Source organism: Urocampus carinirostris, chromosome 10 (assembly GCF_059441175.1).
Source record: "Urocampus carinirostris isolate Australia breed hairy pipefish chromosome 10, RoL_Ucar_1.0, whole genome shotgun sequence".
NCBI lineage: Eukaryota > Metazoa > Chordata > Actinopteri > Syngnathiformes > Syngnathidae > Urocampus > Urocampus carinirostris.
Genome location: NC_142358.1, coordinates 5,164,421 through 5,187,871, shown reverse-complemented (window position 1 = coordinate 5,187,871; position 23,451 = coordinate 5,164,421). Strand labels below are relative to the sequence as shown.

At 39.2% G+C, this 23,451-nt stretch overlaps 1 protein-coding gene across 3 annotated transcripts in view; it reads right to left on the bottom strand.

Annotated features, from left to right (window-relative positions):
• Positions 1–23,451, bottom strand: part of tenm4 (teneurin transmembrane protein 4) — a 287,914-nt gene that overhangs the window by 43,099 nt on the left and 221,364 nt on the right. For all 3 annotated transcript variants that reach the window (XM_088346405.1, XM_088346406.1, XM_088346404.1), the window contains 3 exons: positions 22,123–22,277; positions 15,205–16,082; positions 2,111–2,283 (listed from right to left, as the gene is read on the bottom strand). In XM_088346405.1, the coding sequence (XP_088202531.1) occupies positions 2,111–2,283; positions 15,205–16,082; positions 22,123–22,277 (1,206 nt within the window). The remainder of the gene's footprint in view (positions 1–2,110; positions 2,284–15,204; positions 16,083–22,122; positions 22,278–23,451) is intronic.

Below are 23,451 nucleotides of genomic sequence, written 5' to 3'. Positions count from 1 at the left end.
GAAAAGCGCACGGCGGGGCAGTGGTTAGCGCATTTGCGGCACAGTTCATGTCTTGGGAACCTCCTGCGTGGGTTCAAATCCAGCTCCAGACTTCCTGTGCGGAGTTTGTATGTTCTCCCCGTGCTTGCGTGGGTTTCCTCGGGCACACCGGTTTCCTCCCACATTCCAAAAACATGCATTTCAGGTGAATTGGCCGGTCAGAATTGTACCTAGGTGTGAATGAGCGAGTGAGTTGTCTCGCTCAGTGAGTGAGTTGTCTGTCCCTGTGTGCCCTGCGATTGGCTGGCAACCAGTTCAGGCTGTGCCCTGCCCACTGCCCGATGATTGCTGGGATGGGCTCCAGCATCCCCGCGACCCTACTGAGGATAAGCGGTGTAGCTGATGAGATGATATGAGAATATTTGCCTGGTCTTATATTCAGTAGAAAATTATCTTTCTCATCATTTATTTTTGGTATCTGTACATTTACCTCTGCACGGAATACTTAGCTAGTTCTGCGCCATGAACGATAGGCAATTAATTAACGAGCCAGGTCGCTGGCGCCAATGTGCTAGATAACAGATGTCCGAGACAAGGTCACGACACGGATGTTGCCAACCCGAGTGCAGGGAAGGTGAGGCGAGAGGCGTGAGGGGGCAAGTTTCAGCTTTCAGCTTTCGTGAAAGGAGTCACTAAGACGGCAGCGTCGATGAATGGCACAGAAAAAAGAAGTTCAGCGCCATCAACGGACGATCGATAATTTGCTTGGGCACAAAGAAGGCGCTAGCTTCTTGGACACAAAGTGAGGCGGCGAGTACCCGTCGTCTCACTTTGTGCGCCCTGACGGAAAATCCATAAAAGCGTCCAATCCGACTTGTAGCGGACGCGCTTTCTTTTCATTAAAATGTAGCCAGGCTACAAGACTTAAGTTGTTGCTGACTGACTGCTGCCTGAAAAGACTATAATGTATTTGGGCGTGAATAACAGTTATATTGTCACACTTCGCTACCTAACAGCCACAATGCATTACAGGTTGAAAAATATTCAGTGATCAATTATCCAAGATCTCATATTGATGAACTGGCGCAGAACATTTTCGCTGCGCCTCACAGCTCTTTTTGCGGGATCCATTACCCATACCTGTCAACCTGTACGTATTTGCCGTACAAAGTACGTTTATTATGCATTTTAAGACGTGTGCGACGTACAAGAAAATCTGTACAGAAAAACGCAAACTTGTCAATTATGGGTACCATTCGGTAAACACCGACTATCACGAAACAGCAAATCAATCAAGTCTAACGAGTTCGCCGCGGAAGCCTCTATTTCGGTATCGTATTTTTGCAAATGAAGCAAGCGGTTTGATGCTACTGTGCGCATGCGTTTGCCGCCTGGGGATTTCCCATCACGCATCATTCCGAAAAAAAAAAAAAGTCGTACGATTATTTTGTATTTTGTACGGGGAAATAGGACAGTTTGTACAGGCATGGATCTGTGGAGGTTGACAGGCATTAATGAAAAGCTTGCAGTTTTTGTTTTAAGGTTTCGCACACCTTTTTCTTGGCCAAATTCAAGCACTTTTTAGGATTTTCAAAGCCTATTTTCCAATTGGTTCATTACAATTAAGATAAGACATATAGCGGCAATAAAATGTATATATATATATATATATATATATATATATATATATATATATATATATATATATATATATATATATATATATATATATATATATATATATATATATATATATATATATAAATGAAAAACATCAAAACAGTTTCATAGTTATTTATTTGCATACTTTGCACAGTGTTGCCTATTTTGCACTACCCAAAACTGTAAGTAAACATCCAATGTAAATATCATTTGCGTCTACACTTTCTTGTGTAAATATTGTGTTAATCATCTTTTTTATCATTTTCAATAGTTTTTTTTTATCCTGACAGTTAAATGTGAAACTGGAGTGTCACGTCCAATTTCGTTGTCACAATATGTTCAGCCATTTTGTAACAATGAGGGAATACTCTATTCTATTCTATTCTATTCTATTTAATGTTTGTTGACGTTGTGAATATCAATCCCAAAGATGTACAGTACTTGAATAAACAATTGTACCTGAACTAACCTTGCATAAGTGTGTAAAATGTGCCGGTGGCGGACATATTGGCGGTGATGGTAACATCCTCCTTGGCGGCTTCACCCGTCTGCACCCGAACGGCACTGTCGGCATCCAACCGGTAGCTGCTCACCCGACCTGTCGCATGAGTGATGTTGGTCAGACGCCCCAAACTGTCATACCTGAAAAAAACACAGGTAGTGGGTGTAAACAGTTTGTTTAATTACCTTCAAATAGAGTTTATTTGATCGGTTTTAATATTATAGTTAAGATTTAATTATTATCATCCCCGTGGCCCTGGGTTAGAACACCCGCCTGGACCGGCCAAATAACCTGACATGCATGTTTTTGGAATGTTGGAGGGAATCAGAATACTCGGAGGGAATCCACGCAGGGAGTGTGATTCTTTTTTGCAAACTTGACACTTACAAAGTATTATTTTTGCAACTTAATCTTTTGTAGCTTTGTGATGAAATAAACATGCCTACTGTATTAGGAAAAATATTTTTTAACATATCAACATGTACAAGATTTCACAAATGTTATTTCTGAGTCTTTTCTACTTTGCAAATTTTAAAGACAGAAATGTGCCATTATATACTTGTTACGTTTTCAAGGTTTTAATTCTGTTAATATTACCCTGCACCTAAACCATTATGGCCATGATAAAGTACCCCGACAGATGAATCAATATTGAAATAAAGGTTAGTTTATATAGTCAACATTCCCCGTTGAAAATGACTTCAGCGTTTAGCATCTCTGAAGACAGCGTAAGACTAAACTGCTCCCGTCGTGCGGCTCAGATCCGATTACTTTTATCTCCGGGAGATGATTCCTTCTTCTCCCTTTCTCTCTAGCCATCTTCCTGTCCTTATCGGAAAATCGAGACGCCGGCGCCTAGGAAATAAACTAGCGCTTGGATGCCGTCCTCATTCATTACGAGCTTTCCTGAGGCCTCTTCAATCGTTATTCGGCGATGGCTTTGGTTGCATAAAATGTTCTCGTTCCACAGGCAGATCATTTTGCTCATTTGAAGTTTTTCGGAAAAAAGAAAATATACAGAGACGCCTCTCTACTTTGCGCTTTGGTTATCGCTGGTTCACTCATTCACAGAGTATAAATTGAACTGTCTTTGTTGTCATTAATATCAACGTTTGGTGCATTGTGCTTATAATAGACAGTAGACAGCGGGGACATATGAGGGAGGGTACAAGCGTTCAGATTTACGAGTGGGTGTCGGGGGGTAATAAAGCCCAGGACCACAAAGAGGTGGCATTCACGATTAGGTAAGTGGGAGCTCTTTGCTCCTGAGGCAGCACGTACTTTCAACAAATGTCCTCCAATTTAATTTTGATCTTGTATAATGACAATAAAACCACTTATACAACTGCTATTATGTGTTGTGTGGTATTATTTATTAAACTACAGTTGTTGTTGTTGTTTTGTTAAAGTTGCATACTCTCAGTTAGTAATGATGTAATTTTGAGGTAAGTATTCCCCAACGGGGCTTTTTAGTTGTTGTGACCCTACGTTGCAGATTTCCACTTTTTGCAGGTGGTTCTCAGCCCCATTTACCATTAAAACCAAGGGATCTCTCTCTCTCTCTCTCTCTCTCTCTCTCTCTCTCTCTCTCTCTCTCTCTCTATGTATATATATATATATATATATATATATATATATATATATATATATATATATATATATATATATATATATATATATAAATGTGTGTGTGTGTATGTATGTATAATTTTATAACGACAGGATCAAAACAGTAATAACTCACATAATGCCATGCGTTTTGTCAGAAATCACAACTGAGTTTTGAATCTTTGCTATCTTGTGAGTTTGTTTGAATGTGAAGTGACATTCCCTTTTGTCTTCCAAATTTTATCTCCAAACAAATTCCTGGGGCCTCATCTGTCTTTTGGCTCTTATGGTCAAGACAGTCTTTGTGGGGGGGTCGTGTTGATGCCTACGAGTCCCTTCATATTGCATCACATCTTTGTGACACAACAGCTCCGTGACCTTTCGTGTAAAAAGCTGGAGTGTTGAAAGGATGGGGGAGAGAGGGAGGTGTCCCCAATAATAATAGACTGGACATTGCCCCTTCTGTCCTCCCAGCATAGCCGCTAATCGCTTACTGGAGTGGAGAATGTCAGGACGCGTTGGAGTCAAGACAACAATAGCCAAACACTTCCAAATTCTAATTTATGGCTCTGGTCAACCTTCAGTAGCTCAAAAAAATATCGACTTTGCTGCAACATGCAAAAAAATTATCAGGTAGATAATGGACAAATATGACATCACTGTTATCATGCTGATTATATAATTAATGTAAAATTCAAACTATAAGGTACACCTGATTATAAGATGCACTCAGTAAATTGTTAAAGGAAAAAACTTTTTGTTCATACATACGCCACACCTGACTAAGCCGCATGGGCCCAAATGAAACATGTGAGCTTTACAAAGAAAGATTGTACACAGAAAGAGTTTTAATATATGGTACCTTAAACCCCTGCCGTTCCGAAGCCCCAATAATGCCAACACAAAAATAGGAATCCGCCTCAAAAATTTCTGTTTCCTTGGACGTTGCTTCTTGTAATCCTTTCGTTTTGCCACATTATTTCCGTAAATAAATAAAAATATTTTTAAGATGATTCCCAATATGGTAGTTAGCGATGCCCTTTCGATTGACAACTTGCCCTTAATGAAGGTATGTTCATGCTTGTTTTATTCTGTGTTATTCTTTATTTTATGCTTAAAGTGCGAGGTTGCATTAAACTATTCTCTTCATCGACAAATATATCTCACTTGTCTCACTCTTACATTTACTGCTCATTAGCCCCTAGCGGGCGTTAGAAAAAATGCACAAATTTGACACATCGTTGCATAAGCCGCAAAGTTGAAAGCTTGGAAAAAAAGTTGCGATTAATAGTCTCAATTTTACGGAAGTCACTTAACACTGAGCTATCCTATTCAATCAGCCGATACAACTTGTTAGAAATATTCTAAACATGTATTGTTGTCACTAGGATATATTTAGATTTTTTTAAAGAGTCAATAGAACAACCTGATTGTGTCTTCTCTCGAGCTCTCCGTAATCTGTCTGAAGCAGTGGAGACCTGATAATTAGTCTCTTGAAGCCATGCTATAATATCCAATTAGCCAACAGTACTTGTTGGAAACAATCTAAGCATTTATGTGAGTCAATGGATTATATTTTGATTATCTATAGGCGCACAATTTGGTTGTGTCTCCGCTATAGCTCTTTGAAGAAAGACCGGCCTTGACACAATGCTATAGTACTCAATAGGACAGCACTACATGTTAGAAAGATTGGAAGCATTTATGTTCCTCATATGAATATATTAAAATTTTCTAAAGAAATCGTAGCAAAACTTGATCAGGTCTACTCTCTACCTGTTTGTAATGTGCACGAGAGACCTGATAATTTGTCACTTGAAGCCAAGGTATAATATCAAATTAGTCAACTGTACTTGTTGGAAATAATCCAAGCATCTATGTAAGTCAATTGATTATATTTTAATTGTCTAGACCAGTCTTTTTCAACTTTTTTTAAGCCAGGACATGTTTTTTACATTGGAAAAATTTTGTGGCACACCACCAACCAAAAATGTTATAAAAAGACACTGAACAGTATGTCTAATTAAAATACAATTTATAATACCCCCGGTTTGTAGAGCACAAACACTCGACAATGACATATTATTTGCAGAAAATGATTCAGAAATGTTTTATAACATTTTGAATTTTAAAAAGTGACATTGATCATTTCTCACGGCACACCTGACGATCTCTCACTGCACACTAGTGTGTCGCGATACAGTGGTTGAAAATCACTGATCTAGACACACAATTTTGTTGTGTCTTCTCTATACCTTTTTGAAGAAAGACTGGTCTTGACACAACCCTATTGTACTCAATCGGCCGGCACTACTAGTTAGAAAGATTTGAAGCATTTATGTTCCTCATGAGAATATATTTCAACTTTCTATAGAAATAGTAGTACAACTTTGTCATGTCTACTCTCTACCTGTTTGTAATGTGCATGAGAGACCTGATAATTAGTCACTTGATGCCACGCTATAATATTAGATCAGAAGACACTACTTCATAGAAAGATTTAAAGCATTTAAAAAACATTTAGATTTTTTTAATAGAAGTAGTAGCACAAGTTGGTCATGTCTCCTCTCTTACTTCCGTTATATGCACATGATACTGAAGAGACCTGATAGTCATTTGAACAGATAACACTACTTGTTGGAAAGATTCAAAGCATTTAGGATCTTGATGAGAATATATTCTTATTTTCTAGAGAGTAGTAGTAGCACAACTCGGTTGTCTCTCTCCTCTACCTCTGCCATAAAGTGCATGAAGTGCTGAAGAGTTCTGCTATAATCATTCTCATGGCTCAGGATGTGTACAGACTGTTGTGATTATACCGATTTCTGTATTTTAGTGAGTAGCAAAACTTGGTTGTGTCTCATCTGTACCTTTTCATAGAAAGACCGGACTTAACATCACACTATTATATTTAATCAGTCAACACCACTTGATTAAAATATTTAAAGCATTTATGTTCCTCATTAGAATATATTTTTATTTTCTATAGAAATAGTAGTACAATATGGTTATGTCCCCTTTCTTCCTCTTCATAATGTAGGCGAGGCACCGGGAGCTTAGCCATAATCAGGCGCATAGCTTGGGATGTTGTGATTATACCGACTTCTGAACGTAACATTTTTTTTTTTCTTAGTCATGCAATTTTGTCATACCTCATCTTTATCCCTCAATAATGTGCGCGAGGACCTAAACGGCATTTTTATTCTTTTCTTTTTCATAACAGTACAGACAGAACATTTAAAAACTGCAATATTTGATTCCAACATAGGACTTGTGAAGACTTAAATTGTTATGATATTAATGACAATAAAGACAATTCCTTGGTTTTAATGGTAAATGGGGATGAGAACCACCCGCAAAAAGTGAAAATCTGCGACATAGGGTCACAACATAAAAAAAGCCCCGTTTTGTTTTCAGTGCAGAACTTCTCATATAACTGCGTGACTTCGTTTTGGATTTGTGAGGCAATTTTTGTAAAGTCTTTTCCTGTTTTCCTTCCAAATTTAAGTTATGTTTAATTGTATAACCATTAATCACAAGAAGTCTCAGAGGAGTGTACATACTATTACACCTTCCCCTGATCTAAAACCAAATTTCTATTAGAATTTGGTCTGAATTTAAATCTTTATGGTTTCCAGACCTCTAACCAAATTCGTTGATGTCTTTTCTCCTTTTAAACCTCAACAAAACTCTCAACTCAAACATGCGACAAAAGCAGACCGTGTATCAAAGGAGTAAACATTTACAAAAATAAACTCGTCTTTATACGTATGACCTAGCCCATCTGCCGTGTTGAGCGGCCGGCCGGGCCCCTTACGGGACTAGCACAGTTGGGGAGGCAGCCGGCGACCTCACGCGAACGAGGGGATTTTCCGTTTCTATTTAGCTAGCGTCGCCATCTTGCGTGCAAATCAAAGGCAGGTGATGAGTGTCAAGTCAGATAAAAGCAGACGTCTGATGATGTGACGGGCTTGTCTCTACCTCCGGCGAGGTGAAAACACATGTCTGATCGGATGTCTGCTTCAATGCACGTTTTTTTTTTTTTTTTTCATCCAATATGGCTATGAAACAATGCAAAAACGGGCAGATGAGGGTACACTAGCCAAATTTTTTACTCAAGTAAAAGTAATGTTACTTCAGAATAGTATGACTCAGGTAGAAATAAAAAGTAGTCATCCAATTAATTACTTAGGTAAAATTAAAAAAATACTTATTGAATAAAGCAACTCAAGTACTGAATACCTGTAGCAATGTCGTATTTCTTGATTTTTTTTTAACAATCATTTAATCAGAACATCGGATCATCAAAGTTCCCCCAATCAATAACAAATTACACCTCTGTGTAATTCTAAGTCTGTGTACTCATGCAGTTTGTTTGGGTGAACCGTTTGTGGATCCCCCAAAAATATATATCCTATATATGTGAGGTGACAGCTATATACACTGCGCATAGAGTTAATGGTTCACAGATCCCTCAACCACGAGTGCCTGTGATAATACTCTTACAAGATCCTAAATCACTGGGGAAAAAATGTTTGTTCCCGAAATTTTGAGTATCACATAGTACAATACATGTAGCATCACTTATGGCTTTCATGTTTGTTGAAATACAAACTTTGTGGTGATGAGGTTACATACTTTTGTTTTTTTGAAAATACATTCCCTAAATTAATAAATGATTTAATATAATGTTGGCTTTAATAATACATAAATACATATCTAGACAAATAGATGTGAAATGGAAAAAGTACAATATAGTAAAAATAAACATTCCTAACCCTTTCAAAAGTGCAACCTGTTGGTTTTTTGGGTGACTGGTAAAATCGAAACAAAAGAAAAGAGGTGTCTGACAAAATAAATGTGCCTTGGCAGAGTCAGACAGACACACACTTTTGTGAAGGTGATTTAAGTAACGAGTTCAGTGAGCCTATGTAGCGGAGTAAAAGTACAGTTTCTCCTTCACAAATCTACTCATGTAAAAGTAAAAATCAGTGATATGAAAATACTCCTAGAAGTACAATATTTCCCAGAACTTACTCAAGTCAATGTACTGAAGTAATGTGACTCGTTACTACTTCTGAAAACGGGAATACCGTTTTTAGACTTTATCACATACCTGTCTATCTCAGTCAATTGCTACCCTTATTAATCATTGCAATTCATCTTATGAAGCAATAATACACCTTACAAACAATGCAGCACCGATAAAAACAAAAATACTGGTAATTTTACAAATGCAAACCTTTTGACATTAATTAGCAGTATATTTATTGCACACCCCACTTTCACTCATAAAACACAATCGGTCTAAAGACAAAACAACATGTGCTTGTTTAAACCTGGAAGTGGCGAACTTTTACCAGAGTGAAAATCGAACAAGATGGTTTTAGTGGTTTATTTGCGCACAATGACTCAGTCTTTTTAATATAAATCAGGTGTACACTAAAAGTCTTGAGTTTTTTCACTTGTTAAAATGTGTGATGTGTCCTTTGCTGTGTCCCTAAAAAGTTGAAAAAAAAAAAACATTTTATCTCATCTCATCTCATTAGCCGTACCGCTTATCCTCATTAGGGTCGCGGGGGGGCTGGAGCCCATCCCAGCCATCTCCGGGCAGAACACCCTGAACTGGTTGCCAGCCAATCGCAGGGCACACAGGGACAGACAACTCATTCGCTCATTCATACCTAGGGACAATTTGGACCGGCCAATTGACCTGAAATGCATGTTTTTGGAACGTGGGAGGAAACCGGAGTGCCCGGAGGAAACCCACGCAAGCACGGGAGAACATACAAACTCCACACAGGAAGTCTGGAGCTGGATTTGAACCCACGACAGGTTCCCATGACATGAACTGTGCCGCACAAGCGCTAACCACTGCGCCGCCGTGCTGCCCAACATTTTATCTATTAAGTGTTTATAATGGTCACCTGAGTTCAAGGAGCTATTGAGCTTTATTTTTTATATCTGCCTTTTATCTTAGTTTAATCAGAGCTGTTAAGGGCAAAACACTTTAGGTTCAAGGAATGGGGCCTGGGGGGAGTGCTAGAGAGTGACTTCATGCTCATCCCCACAGGTTTTTCCTTTATTTTCATTTGTCAGTATAGCATGAAAATGGTGAAAGTAAGAAAAGGCCTGCATCTAATAGACACCAAGCCAAACCCCCATAAAGATAAAAGAAGAAAAGTTTATTCTAGCGCATCTAAGTAATGCACGTACTTGCACGTGCATCACAAATGATCAAACTGAACCTGCAATCATGACTTTAAGCCAGGAGATGATGGCAGAGAGTGAGGAAGTTCCAAAATCTGTACATCTCTTTTTACATATTAGGCGGTAGAGTCGGCAGGTATGTAACTTGTGTAAACAAGTTTATTTTATTTCCCAAATGACTCCCAATGACAGGTGATGCGACACATCGATTGGGTTGAGCGAGGGGGCTGGGAACACCCTCCTCTGTATCAATCTCCCAAAAAAGGTCAAGAATGTGAGTGTGTTTTTGACTCCAGTCACCTCCCACTAGGGCAGGGGTGTAAAACTCATTTTAACTCGGGGCCACACGATAGAATAAACCTTCTGTCGGGGGCCGGACTGGTAGATTAAAGAGAAAGAAAAAGAGAGATAAGAAATAAGAGAAAGAGGGAGGGAAAAGGAGGGAGGCCGGGACAAAGAAAGGGAGAGAGAGAGAAAGCGTGAGAGACAAACAAGATAAAGAAAGAAGTTGTGAGAGGTGGAAAGAAAGGGGGCGGAAGAAAGAATTCCAAAGAGAAATAGAAAGACAGGAGGAGAGAAATGAGAAAAATAAGCATGAAGGTTAGGAAGAGAGAAAGACAAAAGAGAGACGAGGAAAAAAGGAAGTTAGTGCAAAAGAAGTCAAAAAGACACAGAGAGAGAAAGAGACAAAGAGCCAAAAGGCTAGACAAAAAGAGAGACACAGAGAGTGAAAGAGATAGAGAATGGGAGAAAAGGTGTGGAAAAGAGGGGGAGAGAGAGAGAGAGAGAGAGAGAGAGAGAGAGAGAGAGAGAGAGAGAGAGAGAGAGAGAGAGAGAGAGAGAGAGAGAGAGAGAGAGAGAGAGAGAGAGAGAGAGAGAGAGAAAGGAATACAAGTACAGTGTATTTGTTCGAGGCACCTTTCTTTGGCAACATCAAGTTGACATATTTCAACCTGCACCTTGTTTTTCTCTTGCCCTTCTCTGAGTGTTGTCTCACGGCCGGATTCAATCCCTTAGCGGGTCTGATCTGGCCTGCGGGCCGCCTGTTTAACACCTGTGCACTAGGGGATATGGCTCCGGCATATACATACATTCATACATACAACGAGGCAATAAAAGCAATACAATCACTTTTCATCTATCTGCCTTATCCTTCTCCATATTAACCCACCCAACTCTTCTGTAGCAGCTCAAGTCCATACCTGCTAACACTACTGCTTTTCTCTGCTTAAAAACACCTAAAAAAAACACGACTTTTTCAAATTCAACCAAAAATAAAATAATGAGCAATTTATTTTATTCCCTATACATGCAGCTTTATTTATAATGTTGTTAAATTGTATATACATGTGATTGAAAGGTTTGATTTTAAATGGACAAATAATGGGTTTAAATATTTGGGGGTGACCATTACACCACATTCCACACAGCTGTTTGATGCAAATTATGGAATGTTGATAAAAGAAATAAGGAAAGATTTGGAAAAATGGGAAATTTTGCCCTTAAGTCTTATCGACAGGATAGAAACAATCAGAATGAACATATTACCAAGACTATTATTTCTGTTTCAATCCCTTCCAATTCTGATCCCGGCATCCACATTTAAAATGTTAAATAAGTTAATAGCAAAATTCCTTTGGCAAAACAAGAAACCTAGAATAAAATACAAAACCCTGTTAGCTCCTAAAGAAAAGGGGGGCCTAGACCTACCCAATATTAAATATTACTATTGGGCAGCTCAAATTAAAGCACTCATCTTGTGGATTACTACAGACAAAGATGCGATATGGGTGGACATGGAGCAACGATCTTGTCCAAATATGCTGGTGGAATCGTTACCATACATATCAGTCACGAGGTGGAAGAAATTAAAAATCCAGAATGAATGGATTAAGGGAACTATTAAAACTTGGTCAACAATACAAAAAAAATTAAAAATATCAAGATCTGTGAATAGGGCTACCAAAATAGCGAAAAATCCAGACTTTAAACCTGGGGGTATGGAGGTAGGGTTTCAAAAATGGGCCCAAAAAGGACTGATGTTGATTACCCAAGTATTGGAAGCACAGGCAATGAAATCATTTGAACAACTCCAACAAGAGTTTGACCTACCCAGAAATGATTTTTACAAACATTTGCAACTAAGGCATTACCTCCAGAAACACGAGGAATGGGGGAAAATATGTAAGGAGCCAACTAAGGTAGAGGAATTATTAATATCGTATACAAAAGGACAATCAATAAAGGGGGTTATATCAAAACTATATAAAGCCCTGAGAATGGATCTCAGTAATGAGGACATGGCAGTTAAGGAAAAATGGGAACAAGAAACTAATGTAGCGATAAAAGACAACGAATGGGAAAAAACATTGAAAGAGGGACACAAAATAACCAACAGCCCGACATGGAGGGAGTTTGAATGGAAAGTAAAAATGTGATTCTTCTATACACCCTCTATCACTTCAAAATATAAAAATACCTCAAATCTATGCTGGCGTAACTGTGGGGGGGTCGGTGACTTTACGCATATTTTCTGGAATTGCCCTGTAATATTAAATTTTTGGAGAAGTATCCAGAGAGAAATAAAATTAATCACGGGCTGGGAGTTGCGGTTGGACCCAAAGGCTTACGTAATAGGAATTTTGCCAGAAGAATTACTATCTGGTCAACAGAAATATATACTAAGGGTAATGCTTCTGGTAGCAAAGAAAATGATCACAGTGTCCTGGCTGAAACCACAACCTCCTGACATAAAACAATGGAGAGACAAATTAAAGCAAATGTACATTATGGAAAAAATCACTGCAAAACTTCAACTGAAACTTGACCAATTTGAGAAAAGATGGAAGCCTATCACACAAATTTTACTTGATGTCTAAACACCTCCCCCTATTTATTATGTGCGTTTTTTTTTTTTTTTTTTTTTTTTTTTTTTTTTTTTTTTGGGTGTATATTTTGATTTATTATTTTATATATATGTATATATATGTGTGTATATATATATTTATATATTTCTTTTTGTATGGATGTATTGTATGAACATTTATTCTTCCTTTCTATTAATAGTATTTTTTTCTTCTTTGTTGTTTCTTCTGTTATTTATGAATGTGTCAAGTGTATATATTTTGTGTTGATGTATGATGGAGGAATCAAACCTCTGTCAAAATTGGTGTGAGAAATAAAAAGTTAAAAAAAAAAAAAAAAAAAAAAAATTGTATATACATATTACATATAATTTGTACTTACTTTGTACTATTTTAATGTTTTTATTTGGTTATCGAGGTTTTGGAACCCCTTAGCTAATAAGCATTTTTTTTTACCCTCCACCGTACAACAATTTAACTTTAAGATTTTCCCTGTAAATTCTTTATATCTTGTTTTTCTCTTTTAAGCCTTTATTATGTGTCTATACCAGAGTGTAATGTCTAGTTGTAAACAATGTTCCCTAAGTTGTATGGATTTATGTCTTAACCAGGGGGTCTACAGTATATCCATTGTGATTCTGACATGAACGATTTTGATTCGATTCATAAACTCCATCGTTTCAATAATCTAAATATATCATTTATGTGGTTTTGAGTAGGGCGGAACTAACTCAATTTTTTCAATGGTTGATTTTTCATCGACTAATGTTCTTTTCAACCCATTGGTTTATATTCATTATATTATCCTGCTTCTAAAGCATCCCTGACTGCTTCTGAGTCCCAGAGGCTGCAAGGCGCACCGCATTTTAGCCCCTGTTAAGTCGCCGGTTCACCACAGATGAAAGTAAGTTCCCTCAAGGCTGTCTACGTTTGCCATGTTCTGTCGAGAGTTTTCAAGGAGAAAAGCTTGGAGCGCATTTCTTGTTTTGGCGCAGTCAAGTGAAGGTCCCCGGCTTCAGAATTTTCGTCGGGCCCGGAGGCCCCCCATATACTGTGACTAGAAGTTATTGTTTTTTTTTTCTAGGTTGGCTGGACCAGTTTGGGGCCAAGTGACTGGGATGAAGTTCCTGTGCTAAGTATCCCTGGGTCTTGTTCAAAATTGAATGCTGTTAGGATATGGCACTCTTTTTTTTGCAACCTGAGAGGAATGGTAGGGAAGTGCCCACCTGCACCTATCGAGTGTCCACACCTACACCTCATTATTATAACTCCTTACATTGACTGGCTCTGCGACGGATTGATTCCGCTATTAAAGGTCCCTGGTTTTGCTGCCATAACCCTGGGCAGAGCTGCATCTAGTTATGTTTTCTACTTGTCACCTACATCAGGAGATTTTCCAGAGAAGAGGGACAGGAGACGACCCAGAACACACTGGAAAGTTTATGTTTCTGGGTCAGGGATTTCTCAACACGGTGCCTGCAGGCACCAGTGTGGCCCATAAGGACGGCTGAGGTGCCCGCGTAGCTCACCAGTGATGAGATTCTTTGGTGAAATTATTTTTTAGTCGTTGACTGAGCCTATTCAACCCTAGTAAAAATAATTAACCTGGTAATAACATTGTGTTTCCGTAGTGCAGAGGTTAGCATACTCGCCTAACACGCGAAAGGTCCCTGGTCCGAAACCGGGTAGAAACATTTGTTGGCCTGGGGAGTGATGGGCACCACAAGGCTGTTTTTATTTTAGAAATGCATATCAAACTGGCTGCCCTTTCGCTATTTAGTCACAAAAAGTAGCTATTAGCTTGAAAAAAGGTTGGAGGCTCCTGCTCTTGGTTGTCCAGGTTCCCTTGGGGGTATGTTTAGAAGCACGGTTATTCAGGAGATACTCAGTTAAGTTGAGTCAGTTGAGGTAGCTTGGGTAAAAGTAAAAATGCCTCTTGGGGAGCTCTTTTGCCTTGAGAGAAGTCAGTTAAGGTGGCTTGGGCATCTAGACATCCATCTCGGGAGGTGTTCGAGGCTAAAAAGACCATGTCTCCAGGATAAACTAGGAATATGGATTATGTCCAATAAGCTGGACAAAGTTTCTGAGGATAAGGAGGTCTGTGTTTATCTGATGGGGTTGCCGCCCTAAGAGATGTCTCCTACCTCTACCTTTGGAGGTGTTTCACCGACAGGAGATTCAAAGGAAGACTCAGGACACATTGTAGAGACTATGTCTCTGGAATGGCTTAAGCACGCTCAAGTATCCTGTTTAATGACAAAGTGGCTGGCGAAAGGACAAAGTGGCTGGCGAAAGGTCTAGGTTTCCCTTTTGAGGCTACTTCCCACATGACCTAACCACGGATAAGCAAAGAAAACTGATAAGGATGCATCTACTCACTCAAAGAAGGTGGTCCACCCGTTCTCATTGGTCTTTGTAGCAAGCAGCCCAGAGCTTCCATGATAGGTCATGACGGCGAGCACCTGCCCTTGCGCTGCCACGCTTTTCAGAGCGTTGTTGGTGCCCATGGTGAACCAAAATGTCTGACCATCAGGTGTCATGACCCAAAGGGGCATCCCAGTGGTGTCCCGTCTCACCGTCACCACATTCTTGTTCTTGTCCATGACAGTGCTCAGGTCCCCTGCCCCCGTATAGGTCAGGTTATATAAATAGTCTCCCGTGGTCAAGCTCTGCGTGAAAACATGGCTGCCGTTTGCATCGAACAGATAGAGTTGGTCGTTGATGGGTGAGGACACTTCGTACATGTTGAGGGGGTTCAGGTAGGGTTTGTTATTGCGTACGTAGCGAATTCTGATGTTGCCCAGGTCGGCAATGTAAAGTTCCCCGTCGGGGCACACGGCCAATGAGGAGGGTGCATTGAGTTTAGCGTCCTTGGCGTAACCCTCATCGCCAGAGTAGCAGTCACAGTTGGCGTCGTTCTTGCAGTCGCAGCCGCTGGGCGCACCCGCGACCAAGGAGATCTCGCCGTCAGCTGACACTCGGCGCACCCGGTTGATTTTCTTCTCATCCGACTCGGCGATGTATAGGGAGCCGGTATGAGACACTGCGAGAGCATTGGCCGACTCCAGGGTGGCATGGGCAGCCACCTTACCCGTAAGAAAGTGGTCGATGCCTGGGACTTGGCAGTGCATCGGCCGACCCGCCATGATGCGGACCTGGTGGTTCTCTGAGATCTGCAGGACCACGTTGTTGTCCAGGACATAGAGAGAGTTGTCCAGGGGACTTGCTGCCAGGTCGGTTGGCCACTCCAGACGGACCTGGGGGCATTGCGACCAAAACATCAGAGTCAGATTTTTTTCTACTGCCATTGAAAACAACAAGGAAAACATGGTCTGCAATAAAATAAGACGAAGCACTAGTATCAGCGCCCATGTAAGAAAAGAATAGGATAGAATATAATATAATTCCCTTTCATTGATGCACAAATCACAGCCTTAAGCAACGAATATGGCCATAACCAATCAATGAGCGGGACAATTGTTAAGAACAACGAGGCGATAACTAAGTCGGTGGCCTTGGGGATAGGGTGCCCACCCGAAGACTGGGAGGCAGCTGGTTAGAACCTCGGCCGAATAATACCTAAGACTTAAAACACCCATTGCCTCCCTCTTTATTACTTTATCTGCATAAAATATTTTTTAAAACTCCATTAAATGAAATAAATACTCCAATATAAAACATTTTATTCATCCATCCATCCATCCATTATCTGCACCGCTTCTCCTTTGTGGGGTGGCTGGGGTGCTGGAGTCCATCTCAGCTGTCCTCGGGGAGTTGGCAAGAGACACCCTGACCTGGTTGCTGGCCAGTCGCAGGACACACAGGGACAAGGACTTACTGGCTCATTCACACCTAGGGAAGATTTGGACCGGACAATTGACCTGACATGAAAATTTTAGGAATTAGGGAGGAAACTGGAGTTCCTGGAGGAAAGCCACACGAGCACGGGGAGAACATGCAAACTCCACACAAGAAGGCTGGTGGCTGGATTAGATCCCTTGACTTCAGAACAGTGCCACGGACACGCTAACCACCCAGCTGCCGTGCCTCCTTTTGGTTTAATAATTAGTTAACTCAAAATGTGGGTTCATTAAATATATTGCATTATATAATGATATAGTTTTAATAATATTTGCCATTTTTGTTCATTTTTTATGGTTGGTTGGTTGGTAGGTTGGCTCTCTTAACCACTACGATCGTAGGTGCACCATTTCCTGTTGTGTGTCTTGGGCAAGTACATCCCGGTGGCGCTCATCCCCCTCCAGGCCAACATATGTTTCCACCTTGTCTCGAACCAGGGACTTTTCGCGTGTTAGGCGAATGTGCTAACCACAGTATACACATATTAAATTAAGAGTATTTTTCCTTATTTTAATATAATTTGGATTCAATTATATGAATAGTTATATTTATCTTTTTATTTATTTTATTTTACAATATCAATAAAAATCCGGCAGTAGCTCAGGAGGTAGAGCGCTCGTCTTGGGATCAAGGGATCCCAGTTCGAATCCCGGCTTGTCCGTGTTACATGTCGAAGTGTCTTTGGGTAGGACACTGAACCCCTAATACCCCCAATAAGCAGGTTAGCGTCTTACATGGCTGCAATACAAGGCCGCTATTGGAAAATGTGGAGCACATTGTAAAGCGCTTTGGGAAGTCATTGACTTGAAAAGCGCTATATAAAATGCAGATCATTTCATTTTCATTTAATTTCATATCCATAATAAACTGCCCCAGATGCCGCCCTATTTTTAACAATACTTTGTTTTTATTTTGTATTTATTGCTTGCTTGCTTGCTTTATTCTATTTATATTGTTTTATATTCTGTGAACAGTGAAGTTCTGTGTCCTGATAGGTGCTTTGAAATAACATTTATTATTATTGTTATTATTATTGTTATTATTAGTGTTTTAATTATCAGTTTGATGATAATTAATGAACGGGTTTTTCAAGTCAGTTTTTATTACATCTGACTCAATCCGCGAGAGAGATTGGTACACTCTTTCAAGCATAAGACACAACCCCCGCCCCATTCTACCGTTACCTCCACTTGCTGTTATCGCCAATTTCATCATTTGACGAGCAACGAGGGATTGAACCATAGAAAATGTCATCTCCAACTCCCAAATGTTATAGGTCAAGCTTATTACTTTCTCGCCATTTTGATTGAAAAAAAGCGCGTCCCACCCAAAGCAGTGAGTTGTATACCCCCATTATGAAGTGAGGGTACTTGCAGCATTGACAAAAGTGCTTCAAGGGGGAGACTTTCAATTCCTTAAAACCAATTTCTTGTCAACACTCCCTGGTTAAATATTGCATGAGTGCCGAGACGCTAGTGAGGATTTTTTTTCGTTCTTTTTTTTTTTCAAGCCACTTTAGGGAGGGTTTTCCGCTGTCCAATGTGATGCAACATGATTTTCAGGTCGGCATTTTTATTTTCTGTTAGAAAAAGGTTGTTGTTTTTAAACCAAATACACAAAAACAATCAGAATCTTGTTTTACTTTTTTTTTAATCTTCACTTTTAAAAACATTAAGAAAATGTACAGTAGAAAGTAATATATAAGTATAATATAAAGAGTTAAATACTCTGGAGATCATAATTAGGGATCTGGAGATCAAAATTAGGAATTACTTGTAAATTATAGAATACATTTGAAATAATACCATCTTCACTGTTCCACGGTTAAATGCCATTTTATTGTGTCTATATCATGGTACTTTTTTCACAAAATGACCAAAGGCATTTAACATAAATATACATATTTTTCAGAAAACTCACTGATCAAAATGATAGAATTAGAGAAGACTTTGGCATGAAAAGAAAATTTGGAATGTTACAACAGTAAGCAATTAGTATAAAGTGTACAGGCCTCCGCTGTGAATTACATCAGCACATCTGCGGCAACAGGATAGCACTAGTCTCTCACACTGTTCTGGTGAGATTTTACGTCCATTCTTTTTCCAGCCTCCTCCACAGTTCGGTGATTGTATTGGGTTTCTTGACCATAACTTTGTCACCAAGGATTTTCCAAAGGTTTTCTATTGGTTTGAGATCAGGACTCTGGGCAAGCCATGCCAATAATTCAATTGGATTTCAAGGAATTTAAGGAAATTAATTACACCTTTTGCCGTGTTACATGGAACATTGTCGAGCATGGAACAGGAGGCTGATTGGGCGTTGAACGCAAGTAAGGAACCATGTGAAAAAGGACCTGATTCACATTTGCATTCACTCGGCCATGTAGCTGTGCAAGACGCCCAACTTCTACAGCTGAAAACATGCCCCAAACCATGACATATCCTCTCCACCTATCACTGACTTTTTAACACAATTTGGGTTAAGGGTTTCGCCAATGTGTCGCCGAACATGCTTCCCATCAGGCACAAATGAATTGAATTTGCTTTCAGCAAGTTTGGACCAGTTCGTCTCTGTCCACTCCACATGCTTCTCAGTAAAGCTCAGTCTAACTTTTTGATGTTTTTGCTAATAAGAGGTTTGGTCTCTGCAGGGTTGGCCTTTCGTCCAAATGCTCCTAAATGGCGAGACAGATCCTTATCATGTTTAGCATTGAACTGGCGAGCAATTCCAGCTGCAGTGTGCAAATAATTACCCAATGACATCTTAGGCAGTGACATTTATATAAAAAACTGTCTTCTAAATTATAAACACATCAAAATAAATACAATCAAAGGGAAAAAATATTATGAACGAAAATAAACTTTAAAAGTGGGGAAATTCAGAGAGAAATGTCATCTTTTGCCTATTTTTACTCCAGACAGGCCAGCGTCATGCTGCAATTTTTTTCTCGTCCTCAGCATGACGTCCGCCATCACCGAGCGGAATGTCACAGTTTTTCAAAGTAAATCTAACGTCAGAGGAAGTAAATGTAAGGTAAACTCTGCCGGCTTTTCCCGGGCTTAAAGCCTGAAGCCAGCAGGGGGGCCCGGCAAAGAAGCTTTTAAGGACTTTAAAGACAGAACCGAGCCAAACGCTAAGACTAGCTAAGGCACGCTGAGCGGCACAGCTGGCTTGTCCTTTCCCATTGCAACATTTTTTCTTTTTTAGTTAATCTTTTATTCATTTTTAAATAGCACATTAATTAAAGGTGCTGTCCGGACTTTTCAAATGTTCTACTTGCTGACGTCAACTTCTGGCTTAAACCATCATTGAAGCCTTTGTCAAGATGTGTGGTGCGTGCAAGTACGTGCATTTCTTTGACGTATTCGAATGAACTCTTCGCGTTTCATCTTTTTGGTTGTTTGGATTGTTTTGGACTGTATTTGTATTTGCATTTCCTTACATTCAAAATTTTACTGCTACACTAACAAAAAAAATGCAAGGACAAGTATGAAAACACTGCCCATTGCCCCGATCCAAGCACAGTGAAATAGAGGCTCTTCTAACTCAGTTGGGCATTGTTAACACATACATAACAGAGAACATATTCTACTGTTTAAGGAAACCTCAAATGATGTTCGAGTCCTCACTTTATTATCCATTAGGGGAAAATTTGATTCAACATAATCAACAATTACTGAATCGACAAGGGAACCATTTTTGAATGAAATGCCAACCATTTTTGGAATCGATTAACCACTAACTAAGTAATCAATCAACAACTAATCAGTTATCCAATAAATAATCAAAATATTTCAGAACTTCATTTAAAAATATTCAGGTATTAATTCGATTTTCTCAGAAAATTCAATTCAACATAATTTGTGACTCAAAAACAAATAATAGCCAAACAAATTCATCGATAAGTGATCAATTTTTAGATAAATCACCAATTTTGGAATGAATTGAAGCCTGATGAATGTTAAGGTGAATAACCAATTAATTTCAAACTAAATAATTTATTGACAACTGATCATATTTAAATGAATACCTAATCAAGCCAAGTCTCACCAACCAGTTAGTCGACAACTGATCAATTATTAAATAAATCACAAATCTTTTTCAGAATCTAATTAAGGATTTTCAAGCCCTCACTTTACTATTGAGTAGCAGAAACCGATTAAGCTGAAACTAGTTAAATAATCAACAACTGATCTATTTCTTAATTAAGAGCAAACCATATTTACAATGGATTACTTTTCTACTTCACGCTTCTCACTTCACATCTTCAGTGCATTGCTTTTTAAAAATATTCTGCAATCCATTATCCCTGATTGCATATTGCTGCAAAAAGGGGCCTGCACTTTCTAATTTTGTTGGCCTTGGCAGCTCTTTTTTGCAATTATGTTCTCAAAAATGTTAGCTGCCCTTGCTATCAATTATCCTCGATCATATATTGCTCCAAGCGTAGACTGAAAGAACACACATTCGTTGAGCCTGGCAGCTCTTTTTTGACGTTCTGTACACTAAAAAGTAAACTCGGCTCATGCGGCTGCAATCCATTATCCAAAATCACCTATTAGTGAGTGCGGGGTTCATCAGAAGGCACTTTTGTTGCGAGACATGCCATTCGAACCCGCCTAAAATTAAATCCAAAATTGTGGCTGCAATCCATTATCCTTTGTCGATAGCAGGGATGAGACAGCAAATTTTAATTTCGGTCCCTGAAGCGTGCCATTGTAGCCTGCCTCAATCGAACTCAACTGTTTTGGCCACCATCCATTATCCCCAATCAACTTTTGCTGTAAGCAAGGTTGGAGAGGGCAAACCTGTGTCAAGCGGGATGGCGCTTTTTACGTTCTTTATGCCTAAAATGAACAACACCCATGCAGACACAATTATCTCAGGTTGACCATTGCTGCGAGAATTGTTTTGCTTTTTCCAAATACAAATTTAAAATAATAAAAACAATAGTAACAAAAAAAACATTGTTTGAATTGTTGAGAATCACAAAAAAAGATATATATAAAAAATGGTATTGTTTTGTTTTCTCAAAAATTTGACTTAATCCCTGCAAAGATGGTTATTTTGGTCCTGCCCCCCAAAATAACTAATAAATAAATTTAACAGATTCTGGGAAAGCCAACATCTGAAGCTTATTTTGAGGCATTCCTCTTATGAACCCTCTCATTTACATTTTCTGATTATTTTATGCCCTTTTTTTACTCCTACCACTCCCAATGCCCTTGCCTGAGGTGCTTTAAAGGGGAGGGGGATGGCCCATATGCTCTGTTGCCTCAGAGCCCCCCGCCCCCCCTCGGGGTCAAAGTTCTATCTCATCCTACACACGGTGCCCACGGCAAAAGGTCAACACGTGTCTGCGGTTGATTCTGCTCGAATGGCGGCGAGGGGGGTAGGTGGTTTTTTTTTCTAGAGGAGACTCGGGGTCCACTTTACCTGTGAGATGTCCATGACGGAATCACAGCTGAGGGGCCTCGCCGAAGTGAGGTCGTTGAAGCCCAGGAGGGTTGAGATAATTCCGTTCTGGTCCACTCGTCGGATCATGGTGCCGTCCACGAAGAAGATGATGCCATACTTATCCACCGTAATGCCTAGCATGAAAATAAAAGATAAAGAGGGGGGTACTTTAGCATGCAACACAACGACCTTTCTTTTCTGTATTTTTAATTTGTTTTCTGCCATAAAAGGCGAACTGGATTATAAAGTGCACTTTTTTATTGTTTGCGGTAAAATGTAGTAAAATTTATATATTTTTTCAAATAGACAATTATTTTTTTTTGCAATTTGGAGCCGCAAAACAGAATATATGCCACAAATATATGGGATTACATTTCTTATTTTAACATTTTTTTTTTCTTTAATATTCTCATTTTTTTCTTTTATATTTTCATTTATATTTTCTTAAATATCATAAATATTTTTTAATAAGGTTCTTTTCATTTGAAATATTATCATAAATAAACTACAAAACTATAAAATAATAATGTTCTTATTTTTCTCATGAGTATTATTATAAATAGTTATTTTTTGTACTTTAAGGCCCAGTAAGTATCTATCCATCCATCCATTATCTGCACCGCTTATCCTCAGTAAGGTCACGGGGGTGCTGGAGCCAATCTTAGCTATCTTCTGGTAGTGGGCAGGAGACTCCCTGATCCGGTTGACAGCCAGTCGCCGGGCACACAGGGACAGACAATTCACTCGCTCATTCACACCTAGGCACAATTTGGACCGGCCAATTAACCTGACACGTATGTTTTTGAAATGTGGGAGGAAACCAGAGTGCCCCGAGCAAACCCACGCAAGCACATGCAAACTCCACACAGGAAGATTTGATCTCATGACTTCAGAACTGTGCACACGCTAACCACTGCGCCGCCGTGCTGCCCGCCAGTTAGTAATTTCTCAAAAAACAACAAAATATATTTGTTAATATTATTATAAATAATAATTTTTCGAAGATTTTCAGGGGGGACTGATTGAAAATAACTATAAAGATGATGAAATAATAACCTTATTATTATTTTTATTATTTGTCATGTGATTGTTATCGCAAATTGTCATTTGCATTTTATGGCCCATAAACAAATGACGAAAACTATAAAATCTTATTATTTTATGATTAAATACTTATTTTAGCATTCTGGGGCAAAATTATTAATTACAACAATTATCCATCAATCCATCCATCCATCCATTATCCTCAGTAGGGTCGCAGGGGTGCTGGAGCCCATCCCAGCTATCTTCGGGCAGTGGGCAGGGGAC